This window comes from Mustelus asterias, chromosome 7 (genome assembly GCF_964213995.1).
Source record: "Mustelus asterias chromosome 7, sMusAst1.hap1.1, whole genome shotgun sequence".
In the NCBI taxonomy this organism is placed as follows: domain Eukaryota; kingdom Metazoa; phylum Chordata; class Chondrichthyes; order Carcharhiniformes; family Triakidae; genus Mustelus; species Mustelus asterias.
In genome coordinates, this window is record NC_135807.1 from 69,366,049 (window position 1) to 69,391,736 (window position 25,688).

General features: G+C 47.8%; 1 protein-coding gene across 3 annotated transcripts in view; it reads right to left on the reverse strand.

Annotated features, from left to right (window-relative positions):
* Positions 1-4,744: 4,744 nt before the first annotated feature.
* The window catches only part of nsmaf (neutral sphingomyelinase (N-SMase) activation associated factor), an 84,544-nt gene continuing 63,600 nt past the window's right edge, over positions 4,745-25,688 (reverse strand). For 2 of the 3 annotated variants that reach the window (XM_078216209.1, XM_078216211.1), the window contains exons 27-31: positions 13,374-13,457; positions 10,853-11,003; positions 10,393-10,495; positions 10,120-10,229; positions 4,745-6,818 (exon numbers count right to left, since the gene is read on the reverse strand). In XM_078216209.1, coding sequence (XP_078072335.1) covers positions 6,724-6,818; positions 10,120-10,229; positions 10,393-10,495; positions 10,853-11,003; positions 13,374-13,457 — 543 coding nt within the window. In that variant the 3' untranslated portion in view covers positions 4,745-6,723. The remainder of the gene's footprint in view (positions 6,819-10,119; positions 10,230-10,392; positions 10,496-10,852; positions 11,004-13,373; positions 13,458-25,688) is intronic. The other variant, XM_078216210.1, reaches the window with a different exon arrangement.

The following is a 25,688-nucleotide window of genomic DNA, read 5'->3' on the forward strand; positions in this document are numbered from 1 at the left end:
GAGGACAAACAATTGAACTTGATGCGAGTACTTTACAATCTTGTGTATAGCAGTGTCGTAATGTAACAAAATAAAATATTTGAAAAAACTTAAGTATCCCTGATTGGTTGAATTTGCAACAAGTTAACATGGTAATGAAACCTGTTTAAATAATTTCCCAAACCTTCACTTTCAGCAGCAGTCTCAATCTGTGTTCAATTCCCCATCATAGCCACTGATAATGAGAAAAACTTAGAAATGCAAAGGATTTCTTAAGTGGTGTAACAACTATCTCTATCTACCTCAACTTGCCTTCCTGTCTGCTTTTCATATAGAGTAGAGGCAAGGGTCTGGGTGGGATGCTCTGTGAGAGTCTGCAGAATCCCAACAGTGCAGGAGGTCACCATTTGGTGCATAGAGCCAGTGCACACATGGGCCAAATGGCCTCTTTCTGCACTGTAGGTATTCTATAGATTCTGAACTCCATGTAGGCCCAATTTACTTAACCTTGACATCATAGGACAACCCTGTTATCCTAAGAACCAATCTAGTGAGCCTTTGCTATACATCCAATTTAAATATGGAGACCAAAACTGCACAGGTGTGTTCTCATCAATGCCTTGTGCAAGTGTAGTCATGATGTGGAGATGCCGGCGTTGGACTGGGGTAAACACAGTAAGAGTTTTACCAACACCAGGTTAAAGTCCAACAGGTTTATTTGGTAGCAAATGCCATTAGCTTTTGAAATCGTGCTTTGCTACCAAATAAACCTGTTGGACTTTAACCTGGTGTTGTTAAAACTCTTATTGTGCAAGTGTAACCAGACTCCCTTCTTCTCCCGGGACTGAAGGTGGACAAGTACCCGGGCCCGGATGGAATGCATCCCAGGGTACTGAAAGAAATGTCAGAGGTAATAGCGGATGCGTTAGTGGTTATTTATCAAAATTAGTTCGATTCTGGGGTGGTGCCGGCGGATTGGAAAACAGCTAATGTTACGCTGCTGTTTAAAAAAGGAAATAGACAAAAGGTGGGTAACTACAGGCCAGTTAGCTTAACGTCTGTAGTTGGGAAAATGCTGGAATCCATCATTAAAGAAGAAATAGCAGGCCATCTGGATAAGAATGGTTCGATTAAGCAGACGCAGCATGGATTCATGAGGGGAAAGTCATGCTTGACGAACTTGTTGGATTTTTATGAAGATGTGACTAGTGCAGTTGACGGAGGGGAACCGGTGGATGCGGTGTTTTTGGATTTCCAAAAGGCTGCTGAAGAAGATTGGGTCTCACGGAGTTGGGGGTAGGGTGTTAGCGTGGATTGGGGATTGGCTATCCGACAGGAAGCAGAGTCGGAATAAATGGGTGCTTTTCTGGTTGGCAGATAGTAACTAGTGGCGTGCCGCAGGGATCGGTACTGGGGCCTCAACTATTTACCATTTATATAGACGATCTGGAGGAGGGGACTGAGTATAGGGTAACAAAGTTTGCAGACGACACATAGATAAGTGGAAAAGTGAATAGTGTGGAGGGCATAGAAGATCTGCAGAGAAATTTGGACAGGCTGAGTGAGGGCGAGGATCTGGCAGATGGAGTATAATGTTAACAAATGCAAGGTTATTCACTTTGGAAGTAATAATAGCAAATTGGATTATCTAAATGGAAAGAAATTACAACATGCTGCTGTGCAGAAGGACCTGGGGGTCCTTGTGCATGAGACGCAAAAACCCAGTCTGCAGGTGCAACAGGTGATCAAGAAGGCAAATGGGATGTTGGCCTATATCGCAAGGGGGATAGAATATAAAAGCAGAGATCTCTTGCTGCATCTGTACAGGGCATTGGTGAGGCCGCAGCTGGAATACTGCGTGCAGTATTGGTCCCCTTATTTGCGGAAGGATATCTTGGCCTTGGAGGGAGTGCAGAGAAGGTTCACCAGGTTGATACCAGAGATGAGGGGTGTTGATTATGAGGAGAGACTGAGCAGATTGGGTTTGTATTCGTTGGAATTTAGAAGGCTGAGGGGGGGATCTTATAGAGACCTATAAGATAATGAAGGAGCTGGAAAGGGTAGAGATGGAGAGATTCTTTCCACTTAGAAGGGAAACTAGAACTAGAGGGCACAGCCCTCAAAATAAAGGGGGGTCAGTTTAGGAGGAACTACTTTTCTCAGAGGGTGGTGAATCTCTGGAATTCTCTGCCCACAGAAGTGGTGGAGGCTACCTCGTTGAATATGTTTAAATCACGGATAGATGGATTCCTGATTGGTAAGGGAATTAGGGGTTATAGGGATCAGGCGGGTAAGTGGGACTGATCCACTTCCGATCAGCCATGATCTTATTGAATGGCGGGGCAGGCTCGAGGGGCTAGATGGCCTACTCCTGCTCCTATTTATGTTCTTATGTTCTTGCTGTCCTGCAGAAGGGAAGTTCATGGAGTTGATATTAGCATGGATGGACGATTGGCTTACAAACAGGATAAATGTCATTTTCAGGTTGGCAAACTAATTACTGGGAGTGCTGCAGTGCTGGGACATCAATCATTTCCATTATGTAATGGGGTGTTGGCAAGCAAGTGGCACTCTGGCCACAATCAGATCAGCTGTGAATGGCAGAGCAAGCTCAAGTAACCAAATTGCCTAATTTGCTCCAATACACTTGGAATAAAAGCCAATATTCAATTTGGTTTCCTAATTGCTTGCTGTACCTACATACTAATTTTCTGTTCCTTGTGCAAGTACACCAAAGGTTCTTACCATAAATATTTAGAAGACATTTCTGCTTGCTATTTTTATAAAAGTAAAATAACCTCATGCTTCCTCACATGATACTTAATCTGCCATTTTGCCCAATCACCACTTGCCTGTCTCTCCAGCTGCTTGAGTCCATTATGGTAATTCTTGGTTCAAGTTACACTGCAAGGGTTAAGCACAAAAATCAAGGCTGGTTTTATTAAGGCAGAGCAAGTGGACTTAATGAATTATTGAACGGTAGTGCAGGCTCAGAGTTGAATGGCCTACACCTGTTCCTTTTTCTTATGGGCACTCCAGCGCAGCTTGGGTGATATGTAAAACTGAGGGCCTCATCTGCCTGTTTGGATAAATGTTAAAGAAGCCTTAGCACTATTTTGAAGTTATCTTTGGGGTTCTGACCAATATTTATCCCTTCCCACAAAAATGAAATTCTGGTTATCACATTGCTGATCATGGAAGCTTTCAGTTATAAATTAGCTGCTTAGTTTTTTTACTACAAGCGACTACACTTCAGGACTATTGTAATGGCTGTAAAAGTCTGTAGAATCCCAACTTAGTCATGAAGAGTGCTCCAAAAAATACAAGTCTTCCTTCTTTACATCTTCCTCAGAGCTTATATTCTCACCTTTATATCACCAACAAACTTAGTTACATTATTCTCAATCTGTCATTAATATAGATTGTGGTGAGCTGAGGCCCCAGTGCAGATCCTTGTGGTGCATTAAGATTTTAATAAATTCCATTGTGTTCCAAATGATTAATGTCAGGTTAACTAGCCTTTCAGCCCTTGCTTTTTCTTGAACAGTGATATTACATTTGCAATCCAATGGGACCTTCTAAAATCTAGGGAACTTTGGAAAATCAAGACCATAACTGTGTGGAGGTGCAGGATATTTCAAACAGCAGCACTGGATTCCATATTTAACATGTAGAGACCAGAATTAGCCAGATTTACACTGTGATCACTGACATCATCTCTGCTATTACAGCAAAATTGAAAATACAATATTCACAGCACTTAAGCACCAGAGTGCTGATTGCTCATGGCCACAGGTTCAATGTTCACTCTAATATTTTTGTAAACCACCTATTTAAGTGTGTGTGGGGCCCTTTAAATTACCACGCATGTGCTGCAGTGCAAGAAAATTTAAAGTGGTTCAGTTCAGCCTACATGGGAATTTTTAGGTTGCTATGCAGCTTAGCAGGAGCACTGGTCATGTGGTTTTCAAGTTTGGGATGATCAGATGGGATGAGTTAACTACATAAGTTGCATAGTAAATGTATTTATATTTGAGTTGGGAGAATAAGCCTGCAACACTCCTTGTCTGTAATACAGTATATGTTTATGGTGGCTACATGATTAGCTATGATCAGCTTCAGTTAAGACTGTCCATTAGATGAAGTATTTGGTTTATATATTTTTTAATATGTTTTAATAATAACAAGTGACAAACTTGAAACCAATGTGCAAACTGAAAAAAATCAATTTAATTTATATATGGTCTTAATGAAAAGTTTTCAAATACCACATTTAACTACATCTGGAATTACACAAAATTAATACATTTTTTCAACACTAACTGCTCCAGTCCTGAATACTTGGAACCAAGTTAGTTTTGGATTTTAGAATCTTCTGGGTTATAAAATTATATTAAAAAGCCTTAACCACAAATGTGTGTACCAGAAAACAGATATAAATATTTATCTGAAACATAATTTATAAATTATACAGCAATAGAAAAATTGTTTTACATACCCAAACACTATCTTCCATGTTTCCACTCAAAGCACTACTAAAATTATTCTGACAATTGAGGGTCTGCTCAAAAAGTTTCTGATGAGTGATGTTTCTTAATAGATTTCGGGACCAGAAAGATTACAGTATATACTGTTAAATTCTGACTTATACTTGCTTCTTTATTGTTGCTTTAATGTAAAATGTAATACCATCTGCCAACCAAGCATAAACAGCTCCAAGTTATGCATCGCCAAAAACACAACAAATCATGAGTTCGGAAAGATGTAAATTGATAGCAATTCTTTATTTCCAGTTGAAAAAACATTTGTACAAGATAATTTTCAATTTCCACATTCATTTTTCTCTTCCTTTTGGGTGACCTAACTAAATTGAAATACTACACTCAAATATTGGTGCTCTTAAGTCAACCCCCTTAGCAGTGTACCATCTTATCTCGAGCAAGAAATACACGAGCAATGTTTAGTATGTGTGTGGAAGGGACAATGATTACAACCTAGCTCAGGAGATGGACAGGGCCTGTGCTTTAGCATAAATAAACTAGTTAAATTAGCCTTGCAATAAACAATTTGTCTTTTCCCTATGGAGAAATTTTATGGTCATTTATACCAATTGGTGAAGAGATTTAACTAACATTCTACAAGGAATTAGACAATTAAAAAAACAAGGGTTACCCAAACCTATGATGGAAGTGGTAGTATAAAGGTTCTTACATAAATAAATCTAACAACTGGTCTGCTGTTGTTAAAATAATGTTCCAGAAACAGGGAGACATTCCAATTCTGGTTAACTATCTAGTTTTAGTGACAGTTTATGCCTTGCCATGCTGTTGTGGAGAACAAAATCAAAAAATATGTAAATGTGCAGCCATCTTGAATATATAACCTATTAGCAGATAAAAAATCCAATTGTACCCATATTTCCCAAATTATTATAATCTTTATTTTATATCTGTAGAGTTAATGTAAAGATTATCTAGTATAACTTCAGTTGATGGATACTTTTGATGCCACATACAGAGAATTTTATTTTGTGATGAAATACTCCCTGGAATGGTAGCTTACTGAGCCACATTGGTAATGACAACGTCCCTCCAAAATCATTTACTCAAGAGGACTTAGTCATTGGCAATGATTTTGTCTTCTGCACTACTTTAAATACTTTACATAACCTTTAATTTTTCTTCCACTAACTAGCGCAACTTGTATACATTCTCAGGAAAGTTCTTAACTATTAAAGGGCATCAAGGCACAATTATAATTTTAAAAAACTACTGAGGACATCGAATAAAATTCACATTAATTGTGTCGGAATATTTTTTTAAATTTCACAATTTGCCTCAAGATAAAAGCACTTGGATTCTGTAGATACATCCGTTTTGACAGACACAACTTGGTCTGGCATGGACTCCAGTCCATTGAAGTGAAAATGAGTTTGTAACAAAAGTAAAACCTTAGCTCAGCTCAGGTTCAGGTTCAAGAATTCCTCTTTTGACAGATAATTCTTCTACTTCATGACTAATCTTAACACAATCTAGTTGACCAGGTTCACATACATTCTTAATACTAGATGAACATCACAAATTTATGATAAATCATATTATTGTATAATGTACTTGATGTAAAACACTTGGCTATACAGCAACTAAAACACAATAAATATCTTTAACAGTATAAAATTTGGTCAAATCCAAGTAAAATCACTATTTCCGCATATTTAACTATCATTTTCCAAATGGAAACACTCAAAAACACTTTTGTTTTTACACTGCACTGTGACACAACATGCTGGAAGGCCCAATGCAAGATCTGACAAGCTATCAAAACACAAGTTTAATGTTTACACATGCTGCTGCTGTTTTGGGAGGTTTATTGAGTGGAGGGCAGTATTCCTATGAGGAGGAGGAGGTTAATCTGCTTATCATAGAAACAAAAAAATGCTAGAAATACTCAGCAGGCCAAGCAGCACTATGGAGCAAAACAAAGTCAACATATCAGGTTGACAGAGTCACCTTGACCTGAAATGTTGACGGTTTCTCTCCACAGATGCTGCCTAATCTGCTGAGTATTTCCAGCATTTTTTAAATTTAGATTTCCACCACCTGCAGATTTTGCTTTTGCATTAGTTTCTTTCTAAAGGATAACTATTTATAGATTGTGGACAATGCATCTTTAGAATAATTCCTGCTTCATGTTTTTTTTAAAGTGCTAGAAGGTAAAGTCTTGTGGGATTCCAAAGAAAGGCACTTAGTACTGCAGCTTCCAGAAAATAATTTGTTTATCTTCTCCTCCTGTTATGATGCTGCTACATTGCTCATTCATCCAAATACACGTCACAGCACCTGACAAAAACAAAAGAAAACCAATTATGTCAAATGTTGTTTTTTTAAAAAAGCAAATTCCTTTGGTAATTTACAATGTTCAAACAGAGGCATTATGCAGCAGTTTCAATAAATTGCAAAGACTGAGACATGAAGTAGTCAAGCTTTTGATTTTGCAAGATCAATATCTGTTAGCTTATTTTCAAAATCACTGCTCAAAATTAACACATTTCTCAAAGTTGAACTGATGCCTCACTATTCTATTTTACTGTACTAAAATTTCAATATTATTTGGCTCTATTGTGTCTAAAAGCTGTATTTAATGATCAGTCAACTGAGATTTCTATTCAAAATGTACAACAAAGCTACATCTAGATAATCGCCTAAATGCATTCATAATATAGTAGGGATACAATCCAGCCCAACAATGACAAAGCCGATTTATTTGTACAGGATTAAACCGTGATCAACAGAGATCATGATCTTATCCTGTATCACTGATGACTAAATGTGATGGCCAAAAAATGAAGAATCTTGTTTTGGCACATTTATACAATGAGCAGATTTGATTGTGCAACTTGGGCATTTAGCCATGTGTGCCAGGATGTGGCTGAAGACAAAAAGCGTGAAAAGGTTTTATGACAGGGAATCATATAATGATAGTGATCTGTAGTAAAATGCAAAGCTTCTTGACTACTTCAAATAGGTGGAATTATTAGATTTCAAGTGCGTTGAAAAATTAATTTAACATTAATTAATTTCATCTTCTATTACTGTCAATACTGTGGATGAATGCATTTGTATCATCACCAAAGTGATCTCCATATTTCAGCAATGCAGTTAGTGCACTTAGTACAGGATGGAGTCCATACTAACACCAGAACATAACCATGCTAGATTATGTTCATGTGAAACAAAGCAAAGGAGCACAGCAGTTCTTCAAAAACTATTTTCCAATGTGGCCCCATTTTAACTCATCTACACCTGCTCAAGGGCAAAAAGGGATGGGCACCAAATACTGGCCTTACCAGCAATGTCCACATCCCCACATATATTCACAAATATATTGAAAAACTCTTGAAACAGAAGATGACCCCAGAGATCAGCAGACATTGAGTAGCAATAGAGCACTACAGTAACATTCACTATATCAATATATAATAAATCATATATGAAATTCTGCCTTTAAAGTAGTTTGTAAATATATTTTACATCCTCAAGTAGGTTTCAACAAAGCTCTCTGTATTCGCTGGTGACAGAAGACTTAATTAAGTGCCTCTTGCCACGCTATGCTTCATACATTGTAATCAGCCTGAATGCACACATGCACATATACAGACCAGCCCCTCTTCCCATACCCCTTACACACCACCCATCCACTCAGTCACTTGGCAGCCTGATCTTTCCAACAGACTCCCAGCAACATTGAGCCACCCTGGGGCCCCACAGGCCGCTTCATGGACAGGCCACCATGACGGGAAGCTAATGCCAATTCAATACAACAGTCAGAATTCAGGCTCAGCTGCTCTCATTTTCATCCCCAACCTGCCTGCTGAGCCCTGCTGTTCCACCAAGTGGCCAGCAGAAGAGTACATCCTTCTCGTGGGATGGATGAAGGTAGCCAGGTCCAGGGAGCACACACCTGAGTGGCGGCGCACCTCGGGCCTGCTCCCGCTCTCGGTATTGGAGGAGATATTTCTGGCTAAAGACTCTTTTCTCCTGGTTTTCCACATTTTGGAGGCGGCCAAGGGAAGATGGAAATCAAGAAAAAATTAAAAGGAAGACGCTCATTATCTAAAAGTTGGAATTCCACCAAACATCCCTGCTGGTCTAGTTCAATACACAGGATCTGCAGTGTTTTATTTATGAGGCATCACATTTTCCAATGTGGCCCCATTTTAACTCATCTACACCTGCTCAAGGGCAAAAAGGGATGGGCACCAAATACTGGCCTTACCAGCAATGTCCACATCCCCACATATATTCACAAATTGAAAAACTCTTGAAACAGAAGATGACCCCAGAGATCAGCAGACATTAAGTAGCAATAGAGCACTGCAGTAACATTCACTATATCAATATATAATAAATCATATATGAAATTCTGCCTTTAAAGATATTCACATTAAGATTCACATCTGATTAATAGTCAAGGATTCAGAGAGTGATCAGTGCCTGGGGAATTGCACACCAGCAAGAAAGTAACAACTTCCCTTCGTTAATATCATTTTGGGATGGAGAACCAGGGCAAGGTTCTCAATCCTGAAATGATATTATGCTCCAAGGCTTGGTGAGCAATGGAAAGGAGAGCAACAGTGAAACAGATGGTCTCTCTCAGTGACAAAAAAGCTCATGAATTCCTCTGCTTCTTGCAAAAGATGAGGGGAAAGGATGGAGGGGCTTAAGAAGACATTCAGTAACGGTGAAAAGAAGCCACTGTTATCTTCACTTTCCAGGATGATCCTTGAGGAATGGGTGACTTTGGATAAAGAAACCTGTTGTCCTTACCCAGTCTGGCCTGTGTGAGACTTCTATTCTGCACAGTGTGATTCACTCTTAGCTGTCCTGTCAACCACCTCTGAGCATGCAGCTTATTTGTATTGAAATGTTACTTTCACCTCACATACCGCAGCAGCTCAAGAAGTAAGGCCACTGTCACCTTATTGGGTAACTAGGTCCTGCCAGCAACACCAACATCACCAGATTTTTTTTGTACAACTCCAACCACTCCACCCCTCTTATACAATATATAATCCATCACATTTCTACCCCTCTTTAGCTCTGAAGAGTCATACAGACTTAAAACGTTAATTCTATTTTCTCTCTCCACAGATGCTTCCAGACCAGAGTTTTTCCAGCATTTTCTGTTTTTGTTTAAGATTCCAGCATCTGCAGTATTTTGTTCTTATTTATGATAGTCTATGTTAGAGAAATCTTTCTGGTCCAGAGTGATGTGGTTGTTTTATTTAGATTTGGACTGCTCCCAATTTCAAACGCTGGGAATTTCTTTAGAGCTGCTCCCATTCCATCATCATAATTTTACTATCATAACAGAATTTAAAAATATAACTTGTGATGTGGAAACATCTTGGACATTGAGGCTTCATAAGTTGGTCAATTCCAAAGCAGAAATGCCTTTTCAAATGAAGACCCCAATACAGACTGATTATAGAAGGGGAAATAAAATAGAAACTAGAGGATGGGAGTTATAAAATGTGGTAATGCAAATGATCAGATGACTTCACAGAGTTCATATTCTATAACAAGGAAAAATGACAGACTTTGGCTAAGCAAATATAGGAAAACGATGCTGAGGTCATACCTGAATGTGCAATGATTCTTTCAGTAACTTTTGCAGCCATTAGATCCCACACTAAAAGTTCACCAGACTGGCTGCCTGAAAGAACAGTGTTTCCATCCCAGCAAAAACACCTGTAAATAGAGTTTTGTATTTGTTAAAATTCCAAATTTATTTCTGTGGCAAAATGTAATCTCCAACTTAAAACAAAAATTATACTGTTATTCTATCTGTAATGGAATATGGCACTTCTCTTGTTTTTTCATATAAATGTTATGTAACTGCAGCAGCTGTTACCTTTGTTGCTGATCTGTAGGTAAAGAAGAGATCAGCATCCCTGTCTGTACATCGATAATTTTCAGACAACAGTCTTCTCCTGCACTGAGGACATGTCGACTATCTGCAAGTAAGTATGTAAGTTTGATTATCTATCAGAATTTACTGAAATGTTTAATTAGACAAACTTTCAAACCGTTTTTCATTACTTCAACATAAAGTCAAGTTGCATTTTTAAAATTAACCATTGAGTGTGGTAATCAAATACCAAAAAATGTTCTGAAATTACTTAATGTAAATTACAGTAATCATAATTCAGAAGACATTTGGCCTAAAAGGCATTATTTTAATAGTATGATAAGGATTTGTCTATACACAGAAAATGAAAACAACCATCAAATACCAGAAAAACATTCCAAAACCTAAGACTATGGAATGAGGTTTACATTTGATAAAAAATACTTTTAAGTCTGAAACATACCAGGGCTGAAGGCAACATCATTGATAGTACCCAGATGACAATGGACCTGATGTAAAACAGTTAAGGTGGTGAGGTCCCAAATATTAACAGTCCCTTCCTTGTTGCCTGAAACAAGCATTGTGCCTATAGGATTCAGGCTGATTGTATTTACCTGTCAAAGAAAATCCAAACCAAATTACTTTCACTCTAAAATGGCTTCAGTACAGAATTCCCCTTCATGCAACAAAGACACCTCCAGCAAGCAAGGCCTGACTGATGCTTCAAACATATTGGCCTAATTCTAAAGTCTGTCTGGCACCACAAAATGAAACGATGCATCTTGAACTTTTGCAGAGCACGTCTGGTTACACAAGTTCGTCGAACAGGTTTTGCCTTAAAATAAACACATGTATTACTTGCCAGGAGAATAGAGCCTGGTACCTAAACTTGAAGGAATTTTTAATTTACCATACACTAAATGACTTACTAATTAGGAATTTTACTTGTAGATGCTGAGTTTCTGTCACCTTCCTCATTAGAGCCACTTGAATGCCAGGATTCAAAATAAAGCAGCAAATTATTTTCAGCATGGTCTTCCTAAGGTAATTAGATTATTTCATTTTCCATGACTGGATATGCAAGAAACTTCCTATTCCTTCCCTGCACTGTAAATGTCTTGCTGCAGTCACTGGAATGTCTTCTCTTGACATTTTGCCAGAACTGCATTCTACATATACTTCCTTCTCACTGTTGAAATCAGTGCTTGTCATGATGGTAAACACATTCCTTCTCAGGACTTCAGTTTCTTAAGTACCCCCTTCCACTTCCAACGTAAATGTTCTTAAAAATTAGATTAGATCACTAATCCTTAACTTAGCTTTTGAGTTTTCCAACCTTAAAGGCACTATGGCACTATCAAAATCTGGCATTTTTCATCTGAAGTATTCGCTTGATAGGCAGCCAAGTACAAACAAATAAATTGGGAAAGAGAGACTGCATGTAGGGGGTGGGGAGTGAGAATTTTTTAAAATTAAAGAATATGTGGTGGAATTATTATTTAGTGTTCATAGGTACTTTCCTAAATACTGTGTAATTACTAGTTTAGGAAGCAAAAATATTTAGTGATTAATACGTGACTGGAGATACATAACAAAACAATCTGATAAATGTGCCCAATTAGTTGTGTGTCAGTCTGAGTCAGTTGCTTACTTGAGTCACTAGTTTTGGTTTCACGACTATTTTAGGACTTGACCACAATTTTGGCTGGCACTTCCAAGCAGTAATAAAGAATGTTTTTATTGACAGATCTGCTATCCTTCAGATAAGATAATCAAGGCTTTTTGACCTGTTGTTGTAGCTTGGAATGGATATCTCGCTGTTTTAAAGCACAGAATTCCTAGTTTCCTGAACAATATTATTTCCTCAATCACATGGGACCATAGACACATGAATAGACCAACTAAGAGGCAGCTGACAGCATTGCCATCTCATTAAAGATGGCAGCTCGTCTCTCTGATCTGTCAATGGAATCAGGGGGTTGGCAGCTCCACCAATAAGGAGTGGCAGCTGCTGAAGTTGCAAAGAAGAGAGGGTGCTTCCATGCCAGAGAGATAAACAGGCTGGAGCCAAACTGGCAGACACTGGTGAGCTGAGGACCGAATTCTCCAGATGCAACACTGGAGCTGCAGGGGCGGCCACCATCACCAAGGGACACGAAGCCCCATAAGGAAGGCTGGGAGGCTCCCCCCAGGAAACCGTGGGGGTGGGGGGGCGGGGCAGTTGTGTAGCGGAGAGCCTTGGTGTACCTGGCAGACTCCACACACAGCATGCCCTCCAAGATCAATGTAACCTTCCTAAGGTCTAATCAGGACTTTGTATAACTGAAGTATGATTTCCACCCCCTTGTATTCTAGACCTGCAGATATAAAGGCAAGCATTCCATTAGCCTTCTTGATTGTTTTTTTCTATACCTAATCCTGACATTTTAATGGTGAGCATACCTGGAACTCATAGCAAATCACATGACTCTCTTCATTCCTCCATTTAACCTTGAATTAGAGACAGTTCAAAACATAATCATCTTACAACACCTTGCATCCGTAACATTTATCTGTCCACAACACTGTCACTTTACACTTCTATCTATGCTGCTTACAATACTACCAAAAACAGATTAACTTCAAATTTACCTCAGTGCTCTTGCTGTGCTTAATACGGTTCCCGCTTTAGCCTAACTAACAGCTGATATGATTCAATGCCACAAGGTGCTTGGTATGTTTCTGCAATGTGATAAGATGGAATATGAATGCAAGTCTTTTCTTTGTTACTGATTATTTTTTTTCCTCAAACTGCAAGTTTGCCCTGTCCCCCAAATTTCGATTTAGATGAAGCTTGCATAAATGTTGTATTTTGATCATGTTCCTTCCATTGAGAAAGTTCTCTTCCCTTTCACAAGATTTGATCACATCAAATAGAAACACACTTTTGACCACGGAGTTATTCATGCATGGATAACAAGATATTTGAAAGACTGTGTACTTACACCTGCGTCATGTTCCAATTCAGCCATTAGTTCACAACTATTCTTCCTTGAGCTAGAGAGATCAGCAGAGGCACATCTCCAGACCTACAGCCAACCAAAAGATCAAACGTAATTTTACTTAGCTACTGAAACTCGATCATGATTAGAAATTAAAAATATTTATAGCTAGTTAGGTCATTTTATTAAATTCAAAAAGAACTTTTAATATTGGAAAGGGATCTATTTTATTTTTACAAAGCAAATAATTTCATCCCCAAACAACAGTGATCTACCTTATGTTGGCACAGAAGGATATTTCATGGATACTCTTGAAATATCAGACTTTAAGCACTTAATGGATCTCAGATTAGAACTTATGATAAAGTCACATCTATCTTCTTTTCTGAGGGGCTTCTCATTACATAAGCATAATAAACCAATAGGAGCCAAGCGATATTCATTATAGGAGATTTAGGGGTGATCTTATAGAGGTCTATAAAATAATGAGGGGCATAGATCAGCTTGATAGTCAACATTTTTTCCCAAACTAGAGGGCATAGGTTTAAGGTGAGGGGAGAGATACAAAAGGGTCCAGAGGGGCAATTTTTTTCACTCAGAGTGACAAGTACCTGGAATGAATTGCCAGAGGTAGTAGTAGAGGCGGATACAATTTTGTCTTTTAAAAAGCATTTAGACAGTTGCATGGGCAGGATGGGTATAAAGGGATATGGGCCAAACGCGGGCAACTGGGACTAGCTTAGTGGTTAAGAAAAAAGGGCGGCATGGACAAGTTGGGCCGAAAGGCCTGTTTCCATGCTGTAAACCTCTTTGACTCTAGGTAATAAAGTGGACATGTTGAGAAATGCATTGTTTGACCCAGGACAAAAGTAGACCAAAATAGAAATTAAGTACTACTGGATATTGTTTCAATGCAGTTGGAGCAATTTTCAATAGAATGATGATAAAGCATATTTCTAAGTGTGTTGGTAGCTCCAAGAGGAGTCAAAATGCACCAAACACGGATGACTTTCATTACACACTGGCACCTCAACTCCCTGCTGGCGTATGTATTTTTGGGGCTCTATCTGAATCTTGGTTTACATAATAACTACTTGCATTTATTTAATGCCTTTAATACAGAAAAATGCCTCAAGGCACTTCAGAGATTTTATCAAAAAAACTGGATGCCAAATTAAAGGGAATGTTATGAGAGAGGACTGACCAAAACTCTGGCCAAAGAGGAAGATTTTAAACAGCGTATTAAAGGAGGGATGTTGGGTGGGAATTGCAGTGGCTTAGGCAGCTGTAGGGGGTGAAGAGAGAGGATGCACGAGAACAGAAAAACTGAGAGTTTGGGGGTTGTGGGGGACATGAGGAGGTAGTCTGTAGAGCTGGACATTACAGAGATAAGTAAAACCAATGTCATAAAATGATTAAAATATGAGGATTGCAATTTAGAACACTGAGATTCTGAAGGACTGGAAGGGGATTTAAAGAGAAAAAAAGGCTTGTATATATTTGGTCCTTTTCATGGCCGCTGGACATGCCTAAGCCAATTAAGTAGTTTTGAAGTGTAGTCACCGTTGTCATGTAGGACACACAGCAGCCAATCCAGCGCAGTAAACACCAACATACAGCAATCCAATAATCTATTTTTTTATGATGTTGACTGAGGGATAAATACTGGCCAGGACACTGAGGTTAACTCCCCTGCTCCTCTTTGAATAAACATTCACCTGAGGTCAGTGAGAACAGGTGTGAGGGTGAGCAGGACAATGCTGGATACGTTACAGGCAAAGTGTTGGGTAAACTGAAATTTACAGGAGGTTCCAGAAGTAGAGGCCAGCCAGGAGAGATGGGAAATATCAAGGTAAAAATATTGCAAGTGCATTGGTGAATTTTTCAGTAACAGATTTCTGAGGTGGAGGAAGAGGTCGACAATCTTGCAGTACTGATAGTAGCTAGTCATTATAATGGAGAGGATATCCAGTTGAGAATGCAGCTGAGGGTTGAATATATGATGCAGAGATTTAAAATAATTTGTTTCAGCCAGAGAGGGGAATGAAAGCAATGCCAAGGCTACACAGTTTGTGTGCGCACAAGACGCTGGCTTTGGTTTTCCTGATATTTAACCAGAGGAAACTGCGGCTCATCCAAGATTGAAAACATCAGTTTACCAACACCGAGGCAGGGGAGAGGTAGAGTTGGGTATCAGAAGATCTGAAAGTTACCACCATGGTCTGTGAAGCTATCACCAATTGGCAGCTTTCAGGTGAATAACAGTGAGTGGTTAAAAATAGATCCCTGGCGTCTCTAAATATAATGGTGTAAGGGATTAAACGAGTAGCTATTTCTGGACGTGCTTTTGCTAAGATTGGGTAAGCAAGAGTGGAAACCAAACGAGAATTGTCCCACTGAGCTTTACAATGGAGGAGAAATGTCGGAGAAGGGAAAATGCACCACATCACAGGGCAAAGTCTTCGGGATCTACTGGCAGCAGGAAGCTCGGCGGTGGGAGAGGTCAATTTGGTGTGAGGACAGAAATCAGTCTCCTCGAGGTGGGAGAAACTTTAGCAATTATGTTCTCGGGATTTTAAAAGGTGGGTCAAGTTTCCCCACAAACAATATCAGGAAGCCCCTTTGTATTAGCATGTCAGGCATGCTCATTAAAAGGCCAGATTGCTAGAATTAAAATCCCCTCCAAATTGAGTTCCCCACCAGTGTGAAATTAGAACGTTCACATTCATGACTACATACAAATAGTGTGTACCGGGCAAGGTTGACTCCTTTCATTATTACCTGCAAGTTGCCGCTGCATTGTCCACTTTGGGGAACATCTGTAAATGTCAGCTTACACTCAACTGGATGGTGGCAGTGCAAGTTGTGTGGAGTGAGGGCTCGAGAGGGAGGAAGGGTTACCGGGGAAGGGTGGAGCAGCGACTGGGCAAAGGTGGAAGGGATAGTGCAGGCTGTCCAAATGCCCTTTAAATATGACCACTGATGCCCATGAGTAAGGGTGGGACAGCAACATCCTGCTTGGCCCTGCCATGTGATCCACTGTGTTTCTTATGCATGAATATGTAATGAGCTAAACAGCATAAGATTGGAAGTGGCCAGCTGCCCACTACCCAACAGAAATCACCCTCACTTCTGCTCCTGCCACCAAATTTACACACCAAAAAGGAAGACTCTGGTCTTAGTCTGCCTTGCATGACTTCATCCTCCTTCCAAACATCTTAACATATTTCCTAGTTTGGTATCAGCAAACATCTATTTGTGCTTCTGTCCGAACTATACATGGAAGTGGAAGCCAATATAATATTGCTCAACTAGGGCATTTTAAATGCTAAATGGGATATTGGAAAATACCAAGAGAAACTAGATTTTAAGATTACTCACTGTGTGCTCGCAATTTTCTCAGATAGTGTCAGTACTACTACGTTCAGCAAACACAAGTTCTATCCCCAACCCCACTTTTTTGAAGTACCATGGGACTTTTTAGCAACGTAAAGACAGCATATAAATGCAAATAATTGCTGTTGCCATTGTTTGCTAAGTTTGGGGTAAGCTTTGCATTTGGAGAATTCCACATTATGAGATCAGCCCATTTATATATGTTAGGCAGGGGCATGTGTTACTAGGGTTTCATTGCGGTTTTGAGGACAGATGCCTGCCTACAGGATCGAGATGAGTTGGGTATTAGGAATGAGTGTTGAGGCACATTTTGAAATGCTAATTTATACTGTCAACAGTGCCTCACAGCGCCAGGGACTTGGGTTCAATTCCAACCTTGGGTGACTGTGCGGAGTTTGCATGTTCTCCCAGTATCTGTGGGGGTTTCCTCTGGGTGCTCCAGTTTCCTCCCACAGTCCAAAGATGTGCAGGTTAGGGGGAATAGCCATGCTAAATTGCCCCTTAGTGTCCCAAGACGTGTAACGGGGAACAACCATGGTAAATGCACGGGATTATGGAAAAGGACAGGGGGTTGGACCTAGGTAAGATACTCTGTCACAAAGTCAGTGCAGATTTGATGGACTGAATGGCCTTCTTCTGCACCATAGGGATTCTTTGAAAGCAAGGAGGCTACTTTGTTTATCTTCTCTTCAGAGTCCAGGTTGTGATATTAGCCTTCCTTCCCCTATACTTAACAGGTGTCCCTTGTGTCCATCATAGGGGCCAGTACACCATGGTTTAATTAATTTACCAGCCTCCAAAATACATTAGCTCCCTGTAAGCCAGAAAGAGGATCTGCAAGCTGGAGAGTTGCCACCCTTTTTGAGTTAGTGACCTTTTTTAGGCAGGCAGGGACTCCTAAACACAAGCACAGGAAACTCCAAGGCAAGTCTGAGACCAAACACATCTGCAAAGTTTGTAGCCACTCTGACAGATCCCTGCTGGATACATAGCGGGAATCTGCTTGCTGGCTAACTAATTCTTTCCCCACGATGTAGAAGCTAACAAATGTCATGGATGTTAATCACTAGGGAGGAACCACAAAAAATATTTCAGATTTCAAAACCGGGTACCAGTGTCATCAAAACTGAAGATGATTTGATGAGTGCATATATACCTATGGAAAATCCTGATCAGCAGAAATTGGGAGAATAAAAAAAAACTAAAGTTTATTATTTTAAAAATAAAACTTAAACTTCATTTCAAACTTATCAAAGCTTTTTGCAAAATTTGTGCAAAGGAAATATTGTTGTTTTTGCATACTATTAATGCAGAGGAGACTGCAAGTGCAAACTTATTTTCTGTGTATAAAGTTGTTGCCACTGGAATATGTGCCATTTCCAACAATCTATTGACAGCAGCATAATTGTGCAAATTGTTTCACAAGTCAAACGACAAGCACGGAGAGACAACTGAATTCAGTGTAAAATGGCCTATGGCTGATGCTGCTAGTGCTCTCTGCATTCTAGAAAGCTTTCAAAGATCTGATCATTGCAGACTTGGAGGAGGAGGGAAAGCAGGGGAGCGAACAGGGGAGACTTCTGGAATCACTTTCAGTGAAAGAACCGGGCTTTAATTTTTTTTTAAAACAGCACAAGAGATTCCATTCAGGAAAATATATTTGTAGTCCACCTTCACATTCTTTTGCAGATAAACCTTTATTCACCAATAAATTTGTGTGAGTGAAAAACATGATTCAAGTGGAAACTTCCAGCAGGTTAAATAGTGCCCATTCACCACTGGGGTTATTTTGAATGCAGAGAAATGGGATTAGAATAGAAACATACAAATACTAGAAAAGTATGTTATTATTGAAAAAACACAAACTTTTGATATTTAATTTGGTCAGAAATTTCACAATGTCTTGAGTCAGTAAATGGGTCAAAATAGACTATTTCACAGTTTTTGAAGGCTGGGACAGACATGAGTCATCAATGAGTCAACTAACTTTCCAGTATTTCATCTTTAGCAGCCAACTCATACTTTGGAATCACTACATCAGAGTTTTACCACTTCGGACTAAAAGATGCACAGCACCTAACAATAACTTGACTTCACGCATACAATTTTAAAATGCTTTTTGAAGTGATAGCTTGCCTTAGTTGGTTGTGGGTTCAAGTCCACTGCACAATTTGAGCACATAACCTGAGGCCATTATTCCAGTGCAATCCAAACGAAATACTGTATTATCAGCATTAATCATTCTGAAATTAGGTATCCCCTATTCAAAGTATTAGAGGGGTGGGGGGCGGAGAGAGCTGGAGGGGGGCGGAGAGAGCTGGAGGGGGGCGGAGAGAGCTGGAGGGGGGCGGAGAGAGCTGGAGGGGGGCGGAGAGAGCTGGAGGGGGGCGGAGAGAGCTGGAGGGGGGCGGAGAGAGCTGGAGGGGGGCGGAGAGAGCTGGAGGGGGGCGGAGAGAGCTGGAGGGGGGCGGAGAGAGCTGGAGGGGGGCGGAGAGAGCTGGAGGGGGGCGGAGAGAGCTGGAGGGGGGCGGAGAGAGCTGGAGGGGGGCGGAGAGAGCTGGAGGGGGGCGGAGAGAGCTGGAGGGGGGCGGAGAGAGCTGGAGGGGGGCGGAGAGAGCTGGAGGGGGGCGGAGAGAGCTGGAGGGGGGCGGAGAGAGCTGGAGGGGGGCGGAGAGAGCTGGAGGGGGGCGGAGAGAGCTGGAGGGGGGCGGAGAGAGCTGGAGGGGGGCGGAGAGAGCTGGAGGGGGGCGGAGAGAGCTGGAGGGGGGCGGAGAGAGCTGGAGGGGGGCGGAGAGAGCTGGAGGGGGGCGGAGAGAGCTGGAGGGGGGCGGAGAGAGCTGGAGGGGGGCGGAGAGAGCTGGAGGGGGGCGGAGAGAGCTGGAGGGGGGCGGAGAGAGCTGGAGGGGGGCGGAGAGAGCTGGAGGGGGGCGGAGAGAGCTGGAGGGGGGCGGAGAGAGCTGGAGGGGGGCGGAGAGAGCTGGAGGGGGGCGGAGAGAGCTGGAGGGGGGCGGAGAGAGCTGGAGGGGGGCGGAGAGAGCTGGAGGGGGGCGGAGAGAGCTGGAGGGGGGCGGAGAGAGCTGGAGGGGGGCGGAGAGAGCTGGAGGGGGGCGGAGAGAGCTGGAGGGGGGCGGAGAGAGCTGGAGGGGGGCGGAGAGAGCTGGAGGGGGGCGGAGAGAGCTGGAGGGGGGCGGAGAGAGCTGGAGGGGGGCGGAGAGAGCTGGAGGGGGGCGGAGAGAGCTGGAGGGGGGCGGAGAGAGCTGGAGGGGGGCGGAGAGAGCTGGAGGGGGGCGGAGAGAGCTGGAGGGGGGCGGAGAGAGCTGGAGGGGGGCGGAGAGAGCTGGAGGGGGGCGGAGAGAGCTGGAGGGGGGCGGAGAGAGCTGGAGGGGGGCGGAGAGAGCTGGAGGGGGGCGGAGAGAGCTGGAGGGGGGCGGAGAGAGCTGGAGGGGGGCGGAGAGAGCTGGAGGGGGGCGGAGAGAGCTGGAGGGGGGCGGAGAGAGCTGGAGGGGGGCGGAGAGAGCTGGAGGGGGGCGGAGAGAGCTGGAGGGGGGCGGAGAGAGCTGGAGGGGGGCGGAGAGAGCTGGAGGGGGGCGGAGAGAGCTGGAGGGGGGCGGAGAGAGCTGGAGGGGGGCGGAGAGAGCTGGAGGGGGGCGGAGAGAGCTGGAGGGGGGCGGAGAGAGCTGGAGGGGGGCGGAGAGAGCTGGAGGGGGGCGGAGAGAGCTGGAGGGGGGCGGAGAGAGCTGGAGGGGGGCGGAGAGAGCTGGAGGGGGGCGGAGAGAGCTGGAGGGGGGCGGAGAGAGCTGGAGGGGGGCGGAGAGAGCTGGAGGGGGGCGGAGAGAGCTGGAGGGGGGCGGAGAGAGCTGGAGGGGGGCGGAGAGAGCTGGAGGGGGGCGGAGAGAGCTGGAGGGGGGCGGAGAGAGCTGGAGGGGGGCGGAGAGAGCTGGAGGGGGGCGGAGAGAGCTGGAGGGGGGCGGAGAGAGCTGGAGGGGGGCGGAGAGAGCTGGAGGGGGGCGGAGAGAGCTGGAGGGGGGCGGAGAGAGCTGGAGGGGGGCGGAGAGAGCTGGAGGGGGGCGGAGAGAGCTGGAGGGGGGCGGAGAGAGCTGGAGGGGGGCGGAGAGAGCTGGAGGGGGGCGGAGAGAGCTGGAGGGGGGCGGAGAGAGCTGGAGGGGGGCGGAGAGAGCTGGAGGGGGGCGGAGAGAGCTGGAGGGGGGCGGAGAGAGCTGGAGGGGGGCGGAGAGAGCTGGAGGGGGGCGGAGAGAGCTGGAGGGGGGCGGAGAGAGCTGGAGGGGGGCGGAGAGAGCTGGAGGGGGGCGGAGAGAGCTGGAGGGGGGCGGAGAGAGCTGGAGGGGGGCGGAGAGAGCTGGAGGGGGGCGGAGAGAGCTGGAGGGGGGCGGAGAGAGCTGGAGGGGGGCGGAGAGAGCTGGAGGGGGGCGGAGAGAGCTGGAGGGGGGCGGAGAGAGCTGGAGGGGGGCGGAGAGAGCTGGAGGGGGGCGGAGAGAGCTGGAGGGGGGCGGAGAGAGCTGGAGGGGGGCGGAGAGAGCTGGAGGGGGGCGGAGAGAGCTGGAGGGGGGCGGAGAGAGCTGGAGGGGGGCGGAGAGAGCTGGAGGGGGGCGGAGAGAGCTGGAGGGGGGCGGAGAGAGCTGGAGGGGGGCGGAGAGAGCTGGAGGGGGGCGGAGAGAGCTGGAGGGGGGCGGAGAGAGCTGGAGGGGGGCGAAGAGAGCTGGAGGGGGGCGAAGAGAGCTGGAGGGGGGCGAAGAGAGCTGGAGGGGGGCGGAAGAGAGCTGGAGGGGGGCGAAGAGAGGCGAAGAGTGCGAGGGGGGCGAAGAGAGCTGGAGGGGGGCGAAGAGAGCTGGAGGGGGGCGAAGAGAGCTGGAGGGGGGCGAAGAGAGCTGGAGGGGGGCGAAGAGAGCTGGAGGGGGGCGAAGAGAGCTCGAGGGGGGCGAAGAGAGCTCGAGGGGGGCGAAGAGAGCTCGAGGGGGGCGAAGAGAGCTCGAGGGGGGCGAAGAGAGCTCGAGGGGGGCGAAGAGAGCTCGAGGGGGGCGAAGAGAGCTCGAGGGGGGCGAAGAGAGCTCGAGGGGGGCGAAGAGAGCTCGAGGGGGGCGAAGAGAGCTCGAGGGGGGCGAAGAGAGCTCGAGGGGGGCGAAGAGAGCTCGAGGGGGGCGAAGAGAGCTCGAGGGGGGCGAAGAGAGCTCGAGGGGGGCGAAGAGAGCTCGAGGGGGGCGAAGAGAGCTCGAGGGGGGCGAAGAGAGCTCGAGGGGGGCGAAGAGAGCTCGAGGGGGGCGAAGAGAGCTCGAGGGGGGCGAAGAGAGCTCGAGGGGGGCGAAGAGAGCTCGAGGGGGGCGAAGAGAGCTCGAGGGGGGCGAAGAGAGCTCGAGGGGGGCGAAGAGAGCTCGAGGGGGGCGAAGAGAGCTCGAGGGGGGCGAAGAGAGCTCGAGGGGGGCGAAGAGAGCTCGAGGGGGGCGAAGAGAGCTCGAGGGGGGCGAAGAGAGCTCGAGGGGGGCGAAGAGAGCTCGAGGGGGGCGAAGAGAGCTCGAGGGGGGCGAAGAGAGCTCGAGGGGGGCGAAGAGAGCTCGAGGGGGGCGAAGAGAGCTCGAGGGGGGCGAAGAGAGCTCGAGGGGGGCGAAGAGAGCTCGAGGGGGGCGAAGAGAGCTCGAGGGGGGCGAAGAGAGCTCGAGGGGGGCGAAGAGAGCTCGAGGGGGGCGAAGAGAGCTCGAGGGGGGCGAAGAGAGCTCGAGGGGGGCGAAGAGAGCTCGAGGGGGGCGAAGAGAGCTCGAGGGGGGCGAAGAGAGCTCGAGGGGGGCGAAGAGAGCTCGAGGGGGGCGAAGAGAGCTCGAGGGGGGCGAAGAGAGCTCGAGGGGGGCGAACGAGGGGGGCGAAGGGGGAAGAGGGGGGGGAAGAGCTCGAGGGGGGGCGAAGAGAGCTCGAGGGGGCGAAGAGAGCTCGAGGGGGGCGAAGAGAGCTCGAGGGGGGCGAAGAGAGCTCGAGGGGGCGAAGAGAGCTCGAGGGGGGCGAAGAGAGCTCGAGGGGGCGAGAGCTCGAGGGGGCAAGAGAGCTCGAGGGGGGCGAAGAGAGCTCGAGGGGGGCGAAGAGAGCTCGAGGGGGGCGAAGAGAGCTCGAGGGGGGCGAAGAGAGCTCGAGGGGGGCGAAGAGAGCTCGAGGGGGGCGAAGAGAGCTCGAGGGGGCGAAGAGAGCTCGAGGGGGGCGAAGAGAGCTCGAGGGGGGCGAAGAGAGCTCGAGGGGGGCGAAGAGAGCTCGAGGGGGGCGAAGAGAGCTCGAGGGGGGCGAAGAGAGCTCGAGGGGGGCGAAGAGAGCTCGAGGGGGGCGAAGAGAGCTCGAGGGGGGCGAAGAGAGCTCGAGGGGGGCGAAGAGAGCTCGAGGGGGGCGAAGAGAGCTCGAGGGGGGCGAAGAGAGCTCGAGGGGGGCGAAGAGAGCTCGAGGGGGGCGAAGAGAGCTCGAGGGGGGCGAAGAGAGCTCGAGGGGGGCGAAGAGAGCTCGAGGGGGGCGAAGAGAGCTCGAGGGGGCGAAGAGAGCTCGAGGGGGGCGAAGAGAGCTCGAGGGGGGCGAAGAGAGCTCGAGGGGGGCGAAGAGAGCTCGAGGGGGGCGAAGAGAGCTCGAGGGGGGCGAAGAGAGCTCGAGGGGGGCGAAGAGAGCTCGAGGGGGGCGAAGAGAGCTCGAGGGGGGCGAAGAGAGCTCGAGGGGGGCGAAGAGAGCTCGAGGGGGGCGAAGAGAGCTCGAGGGGGGCGAAGAGAGCTCGAGGGGGGCGAAGAGAGCTCGAGGGGGGCGAAGAGAGCTCGAGGGGGGCGAAGAGAGCTCGAGGGGGGCGAAGAGAGCTCGAGGGGGGCGAAGAGAGCTCGAGGGGGGCGAAGAGAGCTCGAGGGGGGCGAAGAGAGCTCGAGGGGGGCGAAGAGAGCTCGAGGGGGGCGAAGAGAGCTCGAGGGGGGCGAAGAGAGCTCGAGGGGGGCGAAGAGAGCTCGAGGGGGGCGAAGAGAGCTCGAGGGGGGCGAAGAGAGCTCGAGGGGGGCGAAGAGAGCTCGAGGGGGGCGAAGAGAGCTCGAGGGGGGCGAAGAGAGCTCGAGGGGGGCGAAGAGAGCTCGAGGGGGCGAAGAGAGCTCGAGGGGGGCGAAGAGAGCTCGAGGGGGGCGAAGAGAGCTCGAGGGGGGCGAAGAGAGCTCGAGGGGGGCGAAGAGAGCTCGAGGGGGGCGAAGAGAGCTCGAGGGGGGCGAAGAGAGCTCGAGGGGGGCGAAGAGAGCTCGAGGGGGCGAAGAGAGCTCGAGGGGGGCGAAGAGAGCTCGAGGGGGGCGAAGAGAGCTCGAGGGGGGCGAAGAGAGCTCGAGGGGGGCGAAGAGAGCTCGAGGGGGGCGAAGAGAGCTCGAGGGGGGCGAAGAGAGCTCGAGGGGGGCGAAGAGAGCTCGAGGGGGGCGAAGAGAGCTCGAGGGGGGCGAAGAGAGCTCGAGGGGGGCGAAGAGAGCTCGAGGGGGGCGAAGAGAGCTCGAGGGGGGCGAAGAGAGCTCGAGGGGGGCGAAGAGAGCTCGAGGGGGGCGAAGAGAGCTCGAGGGGGGCGAAGAGAGCTCGAGGGGGGCGAAGAGAGCTCGAGGGGGGCGAAGAGAGCTCGAGGGGGGCGAAGAGAGCTCGAGGGGGGCGAAGAGAGCTCGAGGGGGGCGAAGAGAGCTCGAGGGGGGCGAAGAGAGCTCGAGGGGGGCGAAGAGAGCTCGAGGGGGGCGAAGAGAGCTCGAGGGGGGCGAAGAGAGCTCGAGGGGGGCGAAGAGAGCTCGAGGGGGGCGAAGAGAGCTCGAGGGGGGCGAAGAGAGCTCGAGGGGGGCGAAGAGAGCTCGAGGGGGGCGAAGAGAGCTCGAGGGGGGCGAAGAGAGCTCGAGGGGGGCGAAGAGAGCTCGAGGGGGGCGAAGAGAGCTCGAGGGGGGCGAAGAGAGCTCGAGGGGGGCGAAGAGAGCTCGAGGGGGGCGAAGAGAGCTCGAGGGGGGCGAAGAGAGCTCGAGGGGGGCGAAGAGAGCTCGAGGGGGGCGAAGAGAGCTCGAGGGGGGCGAAGAGAGCTCGAGGGGGGCGAAGAGAGCTCGAGGGGGGCGAAGAGAGCTCGAGGGGGGCGAAGAGAGCTCGAGGGGGGCGAAGAGAGCTCGAGGGGGGCGAAGAGAGCTCGAGGGGGGCGAAGAGAGCTCGAGGGGGGCGAAGAGAGCTCGAGGGGGGCGAAGAGAGCTCGAGGGGGGCGAAGAGAGCTCGAGGGGGGCGAAGAGAGCTCGAGGGGGGCGAAGAGAGCTCGAGGGGGGCGAAGAGAGCTCGAGGGGGGCGAAGAGAGCTCGAGGGGGGCGAAGAGAGCTCGAGGGGGGCGAAGAGAGCTCGAGGGGGGCGAAGAGAGCTCGAGGGGGGCGAAGAGAGCTCGAGGGGGGCGAAGAGAGCTCGAGGGGGGCGAAGAGAGCTCGAGGGGGGCGAAGAGAGCTCGAGGGGGGCGAAGAGAGCTCGAGGGGGGCGAAGAGAGCTCGAGGGGGGCGAAGAGAGCTCGAGGGGGGCGAAGAGAGCTCGAGGGGGGCGAAGAGAGCTCGAGGGGGGCGAAGAGAGCTCGAGGGGGGCGAAGAGAGCTCGAGGGGGGCGAAGAGAGCTCGAGGGGGGCGAAGAGAGCTCGAGGGGGGCGAAGAGAGCTCGAGGGGGGCGAAGAGAGCTCGAGGGGGGCGAAGAGAGCTCGAGGGGGGCGAAGAGAGCTCGAGGGGGGCGAAGAGAGCTCGAGGGGGGCGAAGAGAGCTCGAGGGGGGCGAAGAGAGCTCGAGGGGGGCGAAGAGAGCTCGAGGGGGGCGAAGAGAGCTCGAGGGGGGCGAAGAGAGCTCGAGGGGGGCGAAGAGAGCTCGAGGGGGGCGAAGAGAGCTCGAGGGGGGCGAAGAGAGCTCGAGGGGGGCGAAGAGAGCTCGAGGGGGGCGAAGA